General features: G+C 52.6%; 1 protein-coding gene across 5 annotated transcripts in view; it reads left to right on the top strand.

Moving 5' to 3' along the window:
- Positions 1 to 16,000, top strand: part of GRK3 (G protein-coupled receptor kinase 3) — a 78,547-nt gene extending 62,547 nt beyond the window's left edge. For 3 of the 5 annotated variants that reach the window (XM_081123209.1, XM_081123211.1, XM_081123212.1), the window contains 8 exons: positions 5,210 to 5,276; positions 5,750 to 5,850; positions 7,746 to 7,812; positions 8,775 to 8,870; positions 10,485 to 10,647; positions 11,256 to 11,392; positions 13,578 to 13,691; positions 14,566 to 16,000. In XM_081123209.1, coding sequence (XP_080979335.1) covers positions 5,210 to 5,276; positions 5,750 to 5,850; positions 7,746 to 7,812; positions 8,775 to 8,870; positions 10,485 to 10,647; positions 11,256 to 11,392; positions 13,578 to 13,691; positions 14,566 to 14,727 — 907 coding nt within the window. In that variant the 3' untranslated portion in view covers positions 14,728 to 16,000. Of the gene's footprint in view, positions 1 to 5,209; positions 5,277 to 5,749; positions 5,851 to 7,745; positions 7,813 to 8,774; positions 8,871 to 10,484; positions 10,648 to 11,255; positions 11,393 to 12,971; positions 13,008 to 13,577; positions 13,692 to 14,565 lie in introns of all 5 variants that reach the window. The other 2 variants (XM_081123213.1, XM_081123210.1) reach the window with 1 other exon arrangement.
- Positions 16,001 to 16,625: the final 625 nt, after the last annotated feature.

Raw genomic sequence — 16,625 nt, 5'->3', positions numbered from 1 at the left:
GGGCCTCCGTTGGAGGTGGGGTTAGAGATACAGAAACGATACTCACAAGAAGCTCAAGCTGATAAAAAAACTGCAAAGCAGCTCAGCTGTTGACCACATTAACTTGACATTCAAAAGCTACAGTGCAATGGTGCAGGGAAGCCTGCGGGAGCCTTGCCTTTAAGGCTTTGTGCTCTTATTTATTTTGTTTAATATTGTTACTCCGTTTAGCGTAACATCCATACGTATATGTTGGGGACGATCTGGCATAACAGTACTTTATTTTTAGAAGACCCGAGGGTTTTGTTTAATAACTCTATGTGATCTAGCGTTCCCGTTTGTGGCTGACAGTGTGAAGTCAGTCTTATTTGGCCGTAATTCAGATTTGGGGTGCTGAATTGGAGGGTGGTCGTGCCTTTGTGAAGTCCTTGACCAGGCTCGGTTGAAACATCATCTTCAGTGTGGCTCCTATGGAGAGTCTTGGCCGACAGGATACATCCAGGGGTTGGCCACGAGGATGGGATGGGATGGGATGCGATGGGATGGGATGGGATGGGATGGGATGGGATGGGATGGGATGGGATGGGTGAGAAGAGGGAGAGCCAGCTAGAAGTTCTGGCTCATGCGGGAAGGTCGAAGGAGCTGGGCATAGTATTTCGGGGAGCCCCCCTTACTGAGTCATGCTGCGTAGCTCCGGAGGGAAGGCATAGTAAGGCTGGGAAAGGATGTCAGGTTGACACAAGGATGCCCTTTCAAGCACGAGCTGTCCAGTGAGGCCGTGTCCCGCCTCCCGGATAGCCCCCTCCCTGTCACCGTCACACTCCCGGTTGACCACCTATTGAGCCGAACTGGAAAGAACCTTCCAGTGAACAGTGGATCGGACTCGGTGGGTCTTCCTCACTGGGATTTATGGCCTGATGCCATTCTGTCGTTCCACAGCCATTGGACAGGAAAGGATGTGGCACTAAAACCAAAGAGCGGGGAAATATTTTGTTACTTAATTGATTTAAATAAGTCTTATAAGCCTTTATCGAGTACCTACCATATGCAGCACTGTGCCTGATGCAGTGGGGAGAGGAAGGAGGGGAAAGAGAGGAGGGGAGGGAGGAAGGAAGTTTCTGGGGGAACTTGCAGGACGGTGGGCCGGACGGGCCGTGCTGACTCGTGCTGGGAGCCACGTGCTGGGAGCTGCACCGAGGTGGGATTGCCGGTTCTAGGCTCTTGCAAAGACGGTGGCCGTAGGGAGACTTGGGTGGGAGGGGACCGCATGGAGCAGGTTGTCTCTCCCGTCAGTGACCTGTGGGTGACCGGTCCACTCTTTGTCAGGAGGGGAGGCTGTGCTGAGAGAGAAGCCCGAGAGGGCTGGGTCGGGCCTGCGGCGAGCCTGGAATTCGTGCTGTGGAGTCGGGGCTTTGTTCCTGAGGCCCAGACACTGCAGGCGTTGAAGCAAAGCAGGGACATGGTGGGGTGGTCGGGTTGTCATTCAGAAGAGGGTCTGGCGGCAGCAGGAGCGCTGGCAGGATGGGGGCAGGAGGCGGGGGTCAGAACCCAGGCAAGGGACCCCCTGCTGGGACCAGAAAGGAGGCGAACCCCTAAGGATATTGTGGTTACGGTGATTTTGGTATAGAGCATCCTGTGCAGCTTTCATGCACCGGAGAGAAAGGGACCTGAGCACGAGGGAGCTGAGAAACTGAAATAAACAGAGCAGGAGGGTGCGGGGGGCGAGCCCCGGGGCCCTGGCTCTGGGAGCCGCGGGCCCCTCTGCGTCCCGGCGCTCGCACAGGGCAGCCGCAGGGTCAGTCCTCGGGGATGAACCGGAGGCCCTGCCAGCCACTAACCCCCCGGGGGGTGCTTGGCAACTCCTGAAGACATTCGTGGTTGTCACAACTTGGGGAGGGGCTACTTCTGGCACCTCGCGGGCAGAGGCCAGGGATGCTGCCCCCACAGAGATCACCAGCCCCAAGGGTCAGCAGCACTGAGGGTGAGACGCTGCTCCGGAGCAGCCCTTTCCCTCTCCCCACATCTCCGGTCAGGTTGAACCCGGGTCCCCAAGGGTCTTGTGCGCTTCTGTTTTCCGTGACGGACTCCTTCCCGCACCGACCGGTGTGCCCCCTGCCTCGGCTGCAACACACCCCAGAATCCTAGTGTTGGCCTGACCCTGGAAAAGTACCTCAGGGCAGGAGGGAAAGGAACCTGGGCGTGAGAGAGTCATCCAGGCCGAGCACGTGTTTGCACCCCGGACGCACGGCGGTGGACGGAGCCGTTCCAGGGCCACGCGTCCGGGTGCTGGTCGCCGCGTCCCCTTGAGATGCTTTGTCAGATACTAAGAGCATCCGTGCCTGAAGCTGTGTCCACGCGGCGGCTACGTGGAGTTGCCGCCCTGATCCGCAGCCTGGGTTTCGGATGTCGCTTAGGGAAGAGAATCGACGTCACAGTCACCTGATCTTACGCTTGTCACCACTGACTGTTCATCCCCAAAGGTGTCAGACGCAGGGGGAGAGCCCAGGTGGGGGGTCCGGGGAGAGCTGAGCTCCGCCCGAGGTTGTTGAGTTTGTTCCACGTAGAGAAGAAAGGAATGCTTATAAATATTTTGGCAGCTATAGGCTCAGGTTCAAAATGCGTACGGCACGCAGTCTTTCCGGTATTCTAAAATTAAGTTTTGATGTGAGAGTTTTTAATGACTTGTCACGATAAAGGTATTGTTTTGAACTCACTGTTTCACTTTGAATAGCGTGTGTGTGTGTTCCCATCGTTTATCATAATTTGAATGATTCGCCAACTCGGTCGGCGAGACTTTGCAGCTGTCCCACCGCCCATGTGAGCTGTGCTCCCGGGACCCGCCCCGGTGCGGCCGGAGTGTTGCGTGTGCCGCTGGGAGAGCTCGGCTCCCCCTGGAAGCTGTTGACAGGCCCGCGGCCGCATCGGGGAGCAGCCGCGATCACACAGGATCCGTGAGCACCGGGCGCCTCGCTGCGAAGGGAGAGAGATCACTGCTCTCGGAGGTTTTCTTTAACATTCTGCAAAATAGACACCGAGTCTCCGGTTTCGTTCACAAAGAATAATCAGGGATACATTGGAAACAGATGCGCGTCGGGCTGACCGCTTGCAAGACCCGGCCGTCCACGCGGCCCCGCAGCACAGGCCACGAGGCCGCAGTGCGCTCCCGGCCGGGAGGAGCTGTATCTGTAACGTGGGATTTGTGGCGATAGGGCCCATGCGCTGGGAATGTTTTTGGCACCGGCCAGCTCTGACTCCAGCTCCCTTGCAAGCCTCCCTCTGGTCTCGTGAAAGACTTTTTAAATTTAGCACAGAGCGTCTCTGTGAGGACACAGCGGCCCTTCCCTGCAAGTGTCCAGGCGCGGCCTTTCCTTCCGGCGGGAGGCGCGGCAGGCCCAGGGTCAAGGGCAGGGTGGGCTCTCTGGCACTGTGCTCGGGGGCCCGTGGGGGGGGGGTCTCGCAGAAGCGTCTAGGTCGTCACAAAATCCCTTTCGCAAGTTCAGGAACTCTGGGCACCGCCGTGTCAGCAGAAAGACCAGGGTTTTAGTAAGATCTAACGATAGACGTTTGAGCCACGCACGCGTTAGCACCTCTCCGTGTTTTGCCCAGAAGAACGATGCTGGTGTTTTTTAACATTATAGTTTCTGATAAATAACAAATCAGTATTGTTTGCTGTTATGGCCTGTTTGCTTTCCAAAGGCAGTCATTTTACATTTTTGTCCCGGGAAACGGTTAGGGTAAAAATAATATTTCCAATCAGAATCGGTTTCGAAGATGAGCGTGTGTTTGCTTCATACCAATTCTACTTGTTTAGGTTTTTTTTTTCCCCCTCCGAATTAGTGCTTTCAAGAGATGGAAATTACTTTGTATTTCATTGCATGACAAGGAAGGAAAAGCGTGAGAGTGCCCTCTCTTGTACAAAGTGAAAATGAAAACATTTAAGATGATAAATGCTCCGAAGTGCAATGAACTTGTCAAGAGCTGATTCAGGGCATAACTGAACTAATTGAGCAGGACGGCTGATCAGTCCCGGTAAGCGGCGGTGCAAAGATAAGCGGAATTTTAGGGGTTTTTCGGCCCCTAAATCCCATTGATTTGTGTGTTCAACATTCTAATCCCTTTTATAGAGTTAACCTGAAAATATTTGATCTCACCTCAGGTTATGTTACAAATGCCTTATGCATACATCTATAGGATTAGTTAATTTTATAGGCGTGTCTTACTATAAGGAAATTTAATCATATACGTTGCCCCGTCTTTAGTTTTCAAATAAGTAAATAAGGCCATGGTTTTCTAATTTGCATGTTTAACTAGGCTTTCTAAACGCCAAGACGGCCTTTCAGAAGCCGGCTTCTCCAGAGTTTTATAAATATGGTCAAGAGTACGAATAATTTGTTTTATCAAGCAGACACCCAAATTTATAAAGTAAGACTTTACAAATTTCCCAAGTGGTTTCTATATTAGATACCTACCATTGCCCTGACCCCTGGCTTTGACATTATTTCGGTCGTCCCCTTTTGGGGGTCTCTGTGACGTGGTGACCTTGTGCCAGTTTAGAGAGGAAGAAAGTGATGCGGAAGGTTTATGCGGCCGGCTCACAGCCAGGTCACAGCGTGAGCCCAGGCCGCCTGGCTGTGAAGTCCGGGCTCTCTAGAAGTCTCAAAAGTGAGTAGTCAGCCTCGGACCCCGAGCGTAGCCCTGTTATCCTCAAAGGAATGTATTGCTCACAGCTCCTGGTTTCTCCGGGGGAAGCGCAGGTTCATCTGGGTCATGTTTTGGTTTGACGACAGTTCCTTGGGTGGTTTAAGGGACTAATAACCCTTTTTCTTAAAAAAAAAAAAAAATGTATGAAAATTATTATCTCGAACACTAATGGGACAACTGTTGTGTAGAGATGACTTTCATTTTCATGACTTACCTGTTGGCTAATAAGTTTTTAATGCTGTTTTAAAACAGGGGCGGTCTATTAGCTGAGGTGTATGTTAGCGCTGCGACTTCATGGACGGGAGGGTCCGGCGGTTCAAAGAAGCGTAAGCCTTGCTCTTTCTGGACCCGGCGTATCTGATCACCAGTTTTCCTCTGGAAATGATAGATGTTGATTTGATGGCTTTTTGTATTCCTACGATTTTGAATGAATGGTGACAGAACACAGCGCTTTCCCCCAATATTAGTCAGTGATAGGTGCTAAGTTGGCTGGTGCCGTATTATAACAGAATGTCCTTTATTTCTGCAGTCACAGCCCTTTCAGACAACATAAAACCAAAGATAAGCATGAAATAGACCGGATGACACTGACCGTGGTAAGGAGATAAAAACTCTATTTTTATTCAATTTCATGTTCCCATTACAACCAGTGTGAAATTTTGCTGTCTCAAAAATAAATACGTGAAAATGCAAGCCCTAGAAGAATCTCAGAATAGAAGAAATAATGGGAATAGATGGTAAGGCAGAAATCAAGATTTGCTGACAATGGGAGAGAGATATAGAAAATCAAGAACAGAACGAAAGAAATGAAATAAAAAGGGGAAATGACTGAGATGCAGAGAAGTGAGGAGACCTTCTGGTTCTTTTTTTCTCGCCTGCGGATTGACCTGGAAAATGATTAGTAACTGCTTTATGTTTCTTTAGATGAAAAAAATATTAGTCTGTGATGAATCTGTAATTTTTAACACTGTCCTTACCCAAGGAACGGTCTTTAAATCTGGCCGGGTGGGAAAGCGCCATTTCCGTGAATGCACTTTTGAAACTGAAACTGTGTCTCGTTTACCCCCAGAACGTGGAGCTTCCAGACACCTTCTCCCCGGAGCTGAAGTCCCTCCTGGAGGGTTTGCTCCAGCGCGAAGTTAGCAAGCGGCTCGGCTGTCGCGGAGGCGGGTAGGCTGCTGTTTCTGCCAGTCAGGATCGTCACCCGCAGGGGAAAACAGTCATTTCCAATAAGTCCAACGTCATTCCTAGTATTTAAAAATCTTCCACTTTGATTCCAGCGGGGGGAGAAAATCCCATGGGAAGTATGTGTGTTGTCCCATGTGTTCCGTAATTAACAACCTGAAGGAGTCGCCAACTTTTTTTTTTTTTTTTTTTAAGATTTTTAAATTGATTTTTAGAGAGAGAGGAAGGGAGAGGGGGAGAGAGAGAGAAACATCGACGGGCTGCCTCCTGCCGGGGATCGACCCTGCAAACCGGACATGTGCGCTGACTGGGAATCGACCTGACGGCCTTTCAGTGCACAGGATGACACCCCACCAACTGAGCCGCACCGGCCAGGTCGGAGTCGCCAAGTTTTTAACTTTAGAAGTCGATCGCGTGGGTGGTGGAAATGAATTCTGGTATTTCATCGTTTCATTTGGTGAAGTTTCAGTAATGATTAGTACTGATTTAGTAATGGTTGTATTTGTAAATTTTAATGTTCTGATCAGGTTCTCACCTATTTTCTCGAATGTATGACTGACTAATTGCCATCTTATACACGCCCCCTACTTGCCCCCGCAACTCCCCGCAGCGGTGGGGGGCCTGGGCCAGGTTCCAGGCCCTGTGTCAGGCCAGTGAGGTGCAGGATCCTGTTGTAAATGCCATGGGAAGGTTTTGGAGAGTTTCGAGCAGGAGAGAGGTGACATCATTTGAAAGGCGATTCCGGTGCTATACGTAGTGGGGCGGTGACCGCAGTGGCAGGACTGGAGGGGGGAGGCAGGAGGCAGCTGGAGCAGTGCCTGTGTGGGCTGGCAGTGGCCTGGCGGCGCCCCGGTGTTCTCAGGAGCGCCGGCATCCTCTCCGGGGTCAGAGACACCACACCCCTACTGAGCGTGACATCGGGGATCGGAGGCTGGAAGAAGCGGTCAGGCCCGGGCCTTGCTGAGGGCCGGCTGTGGAGAGGAGGGAAGAGAGGAATGGGGGGTTATCCTGGCTTGTTGGCCTAAGATGCTGAGATGTGGAGGGGAAAATCCAGAGTCCTGCTCCGACCTTTACCTCATCTACGTGGAGACGCGGGTAGGCACCTGCACATGCGGCCTCCCGCAGCTCAGGACGAAGGTCAGCACTGGGACCCGGATGTGGGGATTATCTGCAAGTACAGGGCACTTAGAGGCCGGGAAGGGTGACGTCGCCCAGAGAGTGATTGTGGAGGAGGGGGGGCCAGCCCTGAGCAGGAGGAGCACCCCGGGCCAGGGCTGGGGAAGAGCCATCAGTGCGGGACACCGGGAGCACGCATGTCCATGACGCAGACTTTCCCCGAGGGGCACGGCTTTTTCTGTTCTGTACGAGTCGAGCTTTAATAATGATCCTCAGGAAAACTGGTTTCCTTAGTTCAGAAAGGGGAGTGGCACGCACGATTTTATTAGGTTTATAATTTGTTTCCAGGTAAATGTTCGGTGCTTCGTATCCTGTCGTTTTAGCCGTCACGGCTTGTAAATCTCTCTGATGCGCAGATCCCTGACTTAATTCTTATTTAAATTTGTTCTCATGATTACAGGGGGAAAAAAAAATATATATATATATATATATATATAACCTGTGAAAACTCCTTGATTCCCCCCAACCGGAGTAAATGCTCCAAATAAGCGATCACGTGGGGCCGCGCTCCTAGCCCGGCACGCAGGATTTCCAAACACCGCGGCGCTTTCCTGTGCTGCTTCGAGAGGAGCGTCTCTGACGTGCTTGCTTAAGGAACTGGAAACGGTTGTCCCTCTGTGTCCCTAATAGGAGACAGTGTTTGCAAAATAGTTCTTGGATTTCCACACGCACGCTCACGGCTGTCGTGACTCTCTCCCCTGCAGCGCGCGGGAAGTGAAGGAGCACGGCTTCTTCAGGGGCATCGACTGGCAGCACGTCTACTTGCAGAAGGTACTGCCTGTGGGAGCCTCCCGGGCGCCAGCGTGCGCCCCCCGCCCCCCACCCGCTTCCTGGCTCTGTCCCCGGGGTCCCTGCCCCCCCGGCTTCCTTTTCGCTCCGTGCGGCTGGATGGTGACCCCCTCGGGGGCTGCTCGCGGCCGCCCCTTCGTTCCCCGGTTTAAACGTTTTGAAAACGCCTTCTGTATACATTAGTAAACGGTGAACTGGAGCTGTTATCTAGCTAATTCAAATGTCCATGTAAAGAAGGCTTTTTTTTTTTTTTTTTAGCTTTAGCTCATCCCCCTGGTTTCTGATCTCAATAGATGTCTGTATCTTTATGTTTTCCTGAAGTAAAAATGTACAGGAAACGTCTGTCGTAAGCTTACATACACTCTCTAGCCCAGAACCACACCATTTAAGAATTCTCACGATTGCATGTCAGCAACAATGCCCATTCCTTATTTTTTTAAGCTATTTTTCTATTTGCGACAATATAGGAAAACACGCCAAGTTGAAGTGTTGTTGTTTCTTTTAATGTTGATTGTCAGCTTTGGACTCGTTTTATGAACTCAAACTGTGGAGGAATAAGTGACCTGTTATCCTGCCTGATTAGAATTAGGGTTCGAGCCCCGCTTCAGCCAGCGTCGGCCTGGGGACCTTGTGGGCGTGGAGCGCTCCGTCGGCCCCGTTTGCTTGAAGGGCCTCGCCAGTGGAACGCGGCCCCCGACCCCCTGAGAAAATGTGCTTCCTTAAGGCTGAGCTGGGCGCATGTGCCATCGTGAGCCTTCGCTGTGTTTGAAAATTATTTAAGACTTGAGACACGAGGCTTTCGTTTGGCCTTAAATCTGCTTGAAATCCAAGGGCCTTCTTTGGGGCACTGATGACTTGCGCTGTGTTCTCCGTGTGGAAGGGCGGGCTGGGACGGGGCCGTAAGGTCGCCGGGTAACTGAACCTCCCTTCTTTGGGTCTTCCAGTACCCGCCACCCTTGATTCCTCCCCGGGGAGAAGTGAACGCCGCCGACGCCTTTGACATCGGCTCCTTCGATGAAGAGGACACCAAGGGCATCAAGGTGCACACACGATGTTGGCCCTCAGGGTTTTGGGAGGGGGCGTGTGTGTGGGGGGGAGGGGGTTAGTTAGAAATTACGCCTTGCGGTTGTTTCCGTGTTGACCCGCCTGTGGGATGTCACTGACAAACGGACATCTACACAGCTGAGGACCGTGGGTGTCAGCCACCCAAATGAGTTAGCGACTCTGAAAGCTTTCTCGGGGGCTGATAAGTTTATATTTGAAAAGCTGCAAAAGTGGTCAGATTTTTTTTTTTTTTTTTTTTTTTTTACTGATTTGGGTATATTTGGGATTGACATAAAACTCACATGCGTAGGAAGCAGGGAAAACAACCGCGTGGGAGCAAACGTCCTCCTCCTGCCCCAGAGCCAGTCGCGCTGCGTTAGAATCAGAGGTAGTTCTCCCGAGTATTCAGATCCCTGCGTGTCAGGAGGAAAGGAGCAAACAGCATGAATCACGTCGCATTTGTCGATCAAAAGTGAAATCATCACTGGTTTTTAAAAAAATAGAACCCTCTGCATTTTTTAAGCCTTTGTTCAGGTTTGCTATTTCGCCGGCAGACAAGGTACGATTACAGATGGTGAGTCACGAGAGGAAGTCACCCTCTTCGGGGTGCAGAGTCGGGGCGTCTCACTGCATGTCAGGCTCTCGTCTGCCCCACTTCCACCGCTTCCCCCAGGGTCCCGCCTCCCTCCCAGCTGCTCCCGGGCTCCTCTCATCCGCGCACATTTATACCCTTCTCATGTAGCCGCCCGGGGTTTCCTACCAGGCCTCTTCCCCCCCAGAAGGTGGCAGCACTGTTAACACACACGCACGCACATGCACACACACACACACACACACACACACACACACGCACACACCCACCTCTGCCAGGTGTAGGTAAAAGACTGCCCAGTGCAATGCCACCTAAAACCACCTTCACTCGTTTTCCGAGCGTAGCCAGCCTCCCTTTGGAAGGACGAGAAGCTTGCTAAGAGCTTGGGAAAGACGCACATAAAAGAAACACGTCGTGAAGCGTGACCTTTACCGCGGGGGCCCGCAGAGGCCGGGCCGCCTGAGCTCCCCCGGCGTCTTGAGCTTTACGCTCATTCAGCCGATGATACCGTTAAGCGTGGATTCGCCGGAAGGTTCGGGGAATGAGTGGTGACTTCAGCCCCCGCCTGCCTTTCGCTTTTGTCGCTTTTCAGAGGAAGTGAAGGTGGTTAGAAAACTCTCCTGCCTCCTCCCTTTCCGTTGTTTCTAAAACTATAGGAGTCTGTTTTCAATAGAAATAAAATACCCTCGGCACAATTGAAATTTAATTTTGTCGTCAAAAAAATCTTTTAATACTCCAAAGAAAATGCTACCTATGGGAGCTTTCATCAGCAAAAGTGTACTGAAGGTAGGTAGGGAAATTTGGGGTGAGGCCAGCTGACCCGGAGCGAGAGCAAAGTGCCCACCAGCCACAGCCATCTGTGGGCCCTGGTTGTCACTGGTAGAGATTTGTCACAGTTACTGAACTGTTCTAAACGGTTATATGCCATCCCAGTGTTGCGTCCCTGCGTGCGGTCGGGACACTGCCGAGTCCGTAAGTACGGCGAGCCATAAACACCTCGGTTTCTCACAATCACCAGCTTCTCGATTGCGACCAAGAGCTCTACAAGAACTTCCCGCTGGTGATCTCCGAGCGCTGGCAGCAGGAAGTCGTGGAAACCATTTATGAAACCGTGAACGCGGACACGGATAAAATCGAGGCCAGGAAGAGAGCGAAGCACAAGCAGCTGGGCCACGAAGAAGGTAAGGCAGCCGCCGTCTCCCCGGGCGTCCCGCTCTGCTCTTCCATCCCCGTCACGTGTCACGGGAGAGCCGCTTCAGGGCAAACCTCTGCCCTCCCGGAGCAGTAAAGAGCCGTCACGGCCTTACCGGGAAAGCGAGAGGCAGCTATTTAACGTCAGCGTGGGGAGAGGGGCCGAAGACACCTCTGTTCTTTCAGTCCCCAGATCCCCTGCGTTTACAGGCCCAAGTAATGATTTTTACCACAGGCGAACCAACGAGACAAATACGTAAAAACGCGCAGACCCAGACGGCAGTGGGGTGCTTCCCAGGGCGAGGGGCCGGGGGAGGTAGTGAAGGGCGTCCAGCGTACGGCGACGGGAGGAGACCTGACTTCGGGTGGTAAATACAGGCGACGGGGGTACAGAATTCTGCACTCGAAACCCGCATCATTTTATTCACCAGCAAATTCAGTTTAAACACTTTCAGGAGGAAATGATGGTTTTTCCGGAGTGTTGCGTGTGGCTAGAAACGTGAGTCTTGCAGGAAGCGTGTGATTCTTTCTGTCCCGAGACTGACGCGGACGCCCTGTCTCAGACCCCGCCTAACGCACAGCCATCTCCCGTCCTCAGATTACGCCATGGGGAAAGACTGCATAATGCATGGGTACATGCTGAAGCTGGGAAACCCGTTCCTCACACAGTGGCAGCGCCGGTATTTTTACCTCTTCCCGAACAGACTGGAGTGGAGAGGAGAGGGGGACTCCCGCGTAAGTCTGACGCTCGCTCCCGAGCGCTCGCTGTCCTTAGGTCGAACGCCGCGGTCACGTCGCGTTGCCGGCCGTGTCTCCTGAAGGAGCCCCCGAAGCCCTGTGCGTCGGGTTTAACCTGCGTGCATGTGATTTTAATGTTCCAGCTGTAGCGTTCGGGGGCTTCCGAGTCAAGGAAGGATTTCGTAATAACAGGGAAATAGAACGTGCTGTGCCATTCGGTGAGGTCTGAAGAAAGCTGGAGGACAGTTGGGCGGATCCAAAAAGGGGAAGAAACCTAGGCCTCTGGAGTCACACGGAGACTCCGGGACTCGGAGCGCGTTACGCTGACCCTCCGGGCCTCAGTTTCCTCACCTGTAAAATGGGAGAAATAGAAATCATCGCCGCTACTGCAGGTTTTTTTTTTTGCATATTTCTCTTCAACGAGATGCTGTTAAAAAAGAGACTCATTTAATAGGTAGCAACCTTTGGGGGCCCATCTCGTATTTTATGAAGAGGGAACCGGGGCTCAGGGAGGGAAGGCCTGGCGCCCACGACACAGCTAGGCGGTCCTGAGGGGTGATTCCGACTGGGTCCGCTCGGCACCGAGACGGAGTCCCCAAACCATGCACCCCGTTGTCTCCACCTTGTTGCAAACTTGTAAGTGGATTTCATACAACGGACGGGAAGGTATATCCGCCCTCTGAGGTCCTCTGCGAGAGCCGATGTTTGTGAACAAGATAAAAAAAGAAAATTTCCATCCACACTGTCTGTTTTAGCAAGCCAGGCAGCATTTAGTCAGCGCCCGCTGTGCGAGGAGACCAGAGCTTGTCACCGTAGGAGATAAGTCTGTGTTCTTGGGGAGGGAATGGCTAGTCCCCGGGGGCCAGGGGAGCAGGTCATTGGTTCCGGATGTGAAAAGCATGATCGCGCTGTTGGATGTATTGGAAAACTGGCCGTCCGCTCTCCAGGGGTCGGCAGTGTGGGAAGAAGGAAGCCCAGGCCTTGTGTACTTGACTTCGGAGTGTGTTTTATAAACCCGTTGGTGGAGTTGCTGTTTAATTATGGGTGATTGCTATTACCTGCTAGCCCATTCTTTATAAACACACAAGATCTTTTCGCTATTGCTAACGCCATGGAAGGCATTTTCTAAAAACGAACGCACCTAGGTTCTGAGTTATAATTACTAAGACCCTTTGTGGGGGGTCCTGAAGTATAGCTCAGGTGCTGGCATATAATATCGTGTGTAATATTACATAGCGTATATTGTAATATATAGAGAAGTGTGCACGCAGCTCCTGAGTTGCAATTCATATATAATTTATTATTATTATTTTTATTGTTATATGTAATTCCAGATAATAAGTGGCCCTGGGTACAGTACGCTAGGCCCCGTTGTGCACATTGAAAGGAACCTGTCCCACTTCTCAGGATATTTGAAAACTAAAGAAAAAAAAAAAAAATCTTCCTTTGTTTAACGTCAGATGCAATCAAAAGAGCCCACGTGTAATGTTCCATTTGAGAAGCTACGTGACGTGCACGGGGTGGATTCATGCGTAGGTGCGAATGAGCATTCACGATGGTGTTGTTTCTCGTTTAGGATTCCTGGAGTATTTACCCCAAAAAACATAAAATGGTAAGGTACTCGCGACACTCTAGCCTTCTCCCCGAGCAATAATGCTATGGGCCCAGCGCGACAGCCCTTGAGGGATGTCGCCGGCATTTATAACGTCGTCCCTGAGATACTATCAGGACGGCCTCGGCCGACCAGCTTGCGCTGCGGGGCGTTCGCTGAGCTGCGGCGGGAGGACCCAGCCGCACGCCTTCGGCTCCTGTAGATCACGCGTAGCCCGGCCGCGTTCCCTCGCTGCCGTCCTGACAGAGTTAGGATGAGCTCGCGGTGCGAGAAAGGAACGCGACTCACAGTCGCTCGAAGATCAGTGCCGCGGGGAGGGAGCAGCTCGCTGTTTGGCCGTAGAGACCCCCCCCCCCCCCTTGCAGATTTCTTTTGAGATGCTGTTAGTCGGCGCTTTTGTACGTGCTGCTTTGACGCCGCCTCTAGAACAGCAGCAAAGAAAGAAACACGGCAGCTTTCTTTCTGTTTACTTATGTCTGAGCCGGCCGTTCTCGGGGTGTTACGTATGAATTTAACTCAAGGAGTCACCGACGCTGGGAAGTAATCGATCGTTCTTATTTCTGTGACTAGCAAAATTTGCTGACGATGGAACAGATTCTGTCTGTGGAGGAAACTCAGATCAAGGACAAAAAATGCATTTTGTTGAGGATAAAAGGAGGGAAGCAGTTTGTCTTGCAGTGTGAGGTGAGTCTTTATGGTTTTTTTTCCCCCCGTAGGTGCAATTTAGAACAATGCTGTCTGTCTGTCTGTCTGTCTTCAGAAGAGCTGGCTGCTCGGTTAGAGAGCATTTTCTCGCCCCGTGCTCGGCCACTTACAAGCGTAGAAAGGAAGCCCTAAGGTCCAGGGTTTTCAGCAAATTCATTTTCTTTCCCGAGAAGCAGCTATCAGCCCCGGTGAGGGGGAAGCCCGTGAAGAAATTTGGTTGCCCTGTCTATCGGGAAACCCGTCCCGCGTCTCCTCGGGGCCTAGCATTGTATCTGCTACACGATTTCCCAGCTCTTTCGGGCACGTTTGAGCTCGGGGTTGGTATATTTAAATAAACGTGAGACAGCGGAGTGACCCCTCAAAGGGAAATGCCGTGTCTCTGCCCCCAAAGCTCTGTTGTAGCCCAAATTTAGGTCCTGAATATTTTTCAATGGGGCACTGACGTGTGTGCATGTGTGAGAGAGAGAAGAGAGGAGCTTATTTAGAGAGTTAATGGGTAGACATGTGAGGGTGTGTTCAACTTGTCAGAACCCCTCCTTGGTGTGTTGCAGACTTGAGCTGCTTTAAAGATCAGAAATCAGAGGTAATCTGTTAACAGTCTGAAGGCCGCGGTCCCCAGTGGGGGGTGTGAGGGTCGCCTGCAGGGCTGGCGTGACTTTCCTTGCTCTGCAAGGGGACCCGGGGAAGGTTGTGCCGGACCCACCAGCTAGTCCTCCCGCCAGGGGCCAGAAGAACAGGGAGAGCATTCCCTGGGGTGGGGGTCCAAGGACACGGTCACTGCCAGCGGCGTCCAGGCCTGTCGGCGCCGCCCGCGGGCGCAGCGGTCACATCTTCTCCGTGTGTTTCCGTTTAGAGTGACCCGGAGTTTGTGCAGTGGAAGAAGGAGCTGACGGAGACCTTCACGGAGGCCCAGCGGCTGCTGCGACGCGCCCCCAAGTTCCTCAACAAGTCCCGGGCGGGCGTCCTGGAGCTCGCCAAGCCGCCCCTCTGTCACAGGAACAGCAACGGCCTCTGACAGCCCCGACGGGGCAGGGGGGTCCCGGGGAAGACGGGGCCTCGAGGAAGTCCACGCGGCTGTTCCCAGCCCTTGACACGGAGCCTTCGGGAGAAGGATGAGGGTCGGAGGGTGGATTCCCGCATCTCCGGGGTCTTCCACCGCTGCGGAGACCCGGGCCGCCAGGACGCGCCCAGGGGGAGTCGTGACCAGGCTCAGGCGCGGGGTTGGCCTCCCCTCCCCTCCTGGGTGCGCCTCGCCGCCTTTCCATCTGCCCACACTGGAGGACAACGTTGTTTCTTTGCCACGCACTCATTTTGGTACACATGAACCCGGGACTTGAGACGCTTGTACTTACCACTTCGATGGGTACCTCTGATATCAAACATATCTTCGACTTGCCAAGGTGGCATCTGCTGTCTGCGGTGTGGGGCGACAGATCGCCCCAGTGTTGCCGTATTTTGTCTATAGACGGCCACTGCTGGTCTTATAGGCCTTTGCTCCATACCCCTGGGGGATGGGAGACCAGCCGCGTGCTGCTCCTGTGCATTTCGGAAGCGACTTCCCGGTGTCCCGGGGCGGGGGGACAGCTGGAGATGTTTCCGAGACGGCTGCGCTCGGGCCCTCGCCGCGTGTGCCACCCTGGCCCGGAGCCCTCGGTGCGCCGGGAACAGGGAGCGCGCCCTCCGGGGACGTGGGAGTCCCTCGGCCCTGCCGGCGCTCAGCGGGAGATCCTCGGAAAAGTTCGCAGCGATTCTGAAGGAGAGGCCGTTGGCTTTTAAGTTTCAGGGAAGTACTGATTTTCAGAAGCCTCCAAGTGAATAAGCAGCACTTTCACACGTCCGGAGATGCTCGGACGCCGGGGGGCGAGCCTGCTGGGTTTCGACAGCAAGCCGCTGTGCGACGCGTCGTTCTGGATCCTCCGCCTGACCTCAGAGAACGTATCAGCGATGGATGCGCCAAGGACGGAAGCTCTGTGTTCACCTTTTAGTATAATTTAAAATGAATTCTATTGAGAAAAGAATGAATGTGTCAATGTGGGTTAATCGTTGTATATTGACTTACGTTGTCATTTCTCTGTCGTTAGTAATGCTTTGCACTGGGTGGGCCGTTCCGTGGCAGTGACATTGGAGCGTAAAGACTGTTTGCCTGGTCCCGGCGGCGTTCCGGTGGTTTCTCCCCCCTGATGAGTTCCGCGCCCCAAATAAATGCTGGTTTATAGGAACCGTTGTGTTTCCCCAGCAAAGTCCTCCGTGTCATCAGACTGAAAATAATAACAGTAATTTTAAAAGTCCACTAATTTGTCCTGTTCTTAGTGCAATTTTACTGTACATTTCTAAGTTCACTACTAACAATACACAAAACTCGACCTTGTAATTACCCGCATCCTGTCCTTGATATTTTTAGTGGTTCCAAGTCTTTGTCTTGACAGTTGTGTGCTGTGTTCATTGGGAGAGAGAGTGCTTTTTAAATGACATTCTATTTTGAGAGTTGGGAAAATAATTGCTATGAAAGAGGAGTTTACTTCGGAAGAGAAATTTGGAGGGTCGCTGGCCGTCTCCACTCTTGGTTGGAGTTTAAATTCACACACACGTTCTACTTGCCCGCTGCTTCCAGTGTAGGAGGAGGGGAGTGCTAACGTGCATCCTCGAATTTTAAAGGGAAAAATAGTCATTAAGTTCTGTTTTTTTTTAAAAAAACACACCTACTGAGACAGAAAAGCAGTTGTTCACAAAGAGCGAGCATCTTCACAGGCATGGCTGCTCCCGCCGGCCGCAAACGCGCACGCTCGGCGCGGGGAGCGCAGAGATCCCGGGGCCTCGTGTGCCCGCTGGACAGTGTGCAGAGGGCAGGCGGACCCCTCCGGGGCCTGGGCCTTGCGTCTCGCACCCCGCACCTAGCGCACTACCTCCCCCATC

This window comes from Miniopterus schreibersii (genome assembly GCF_964146895.1).
Source record: "Miniopterus schreibersii genome assembly, chromosome: 20".
NCBI lineage: Eukaryota > Metazoa > Chordata > Mammalia > Chiroptera > Miniopteridae > Miniopterus > Miniopterus schreibersii.
This window is presented reverse-complemented; position numbering and strand designations above follow the sequence as displayed.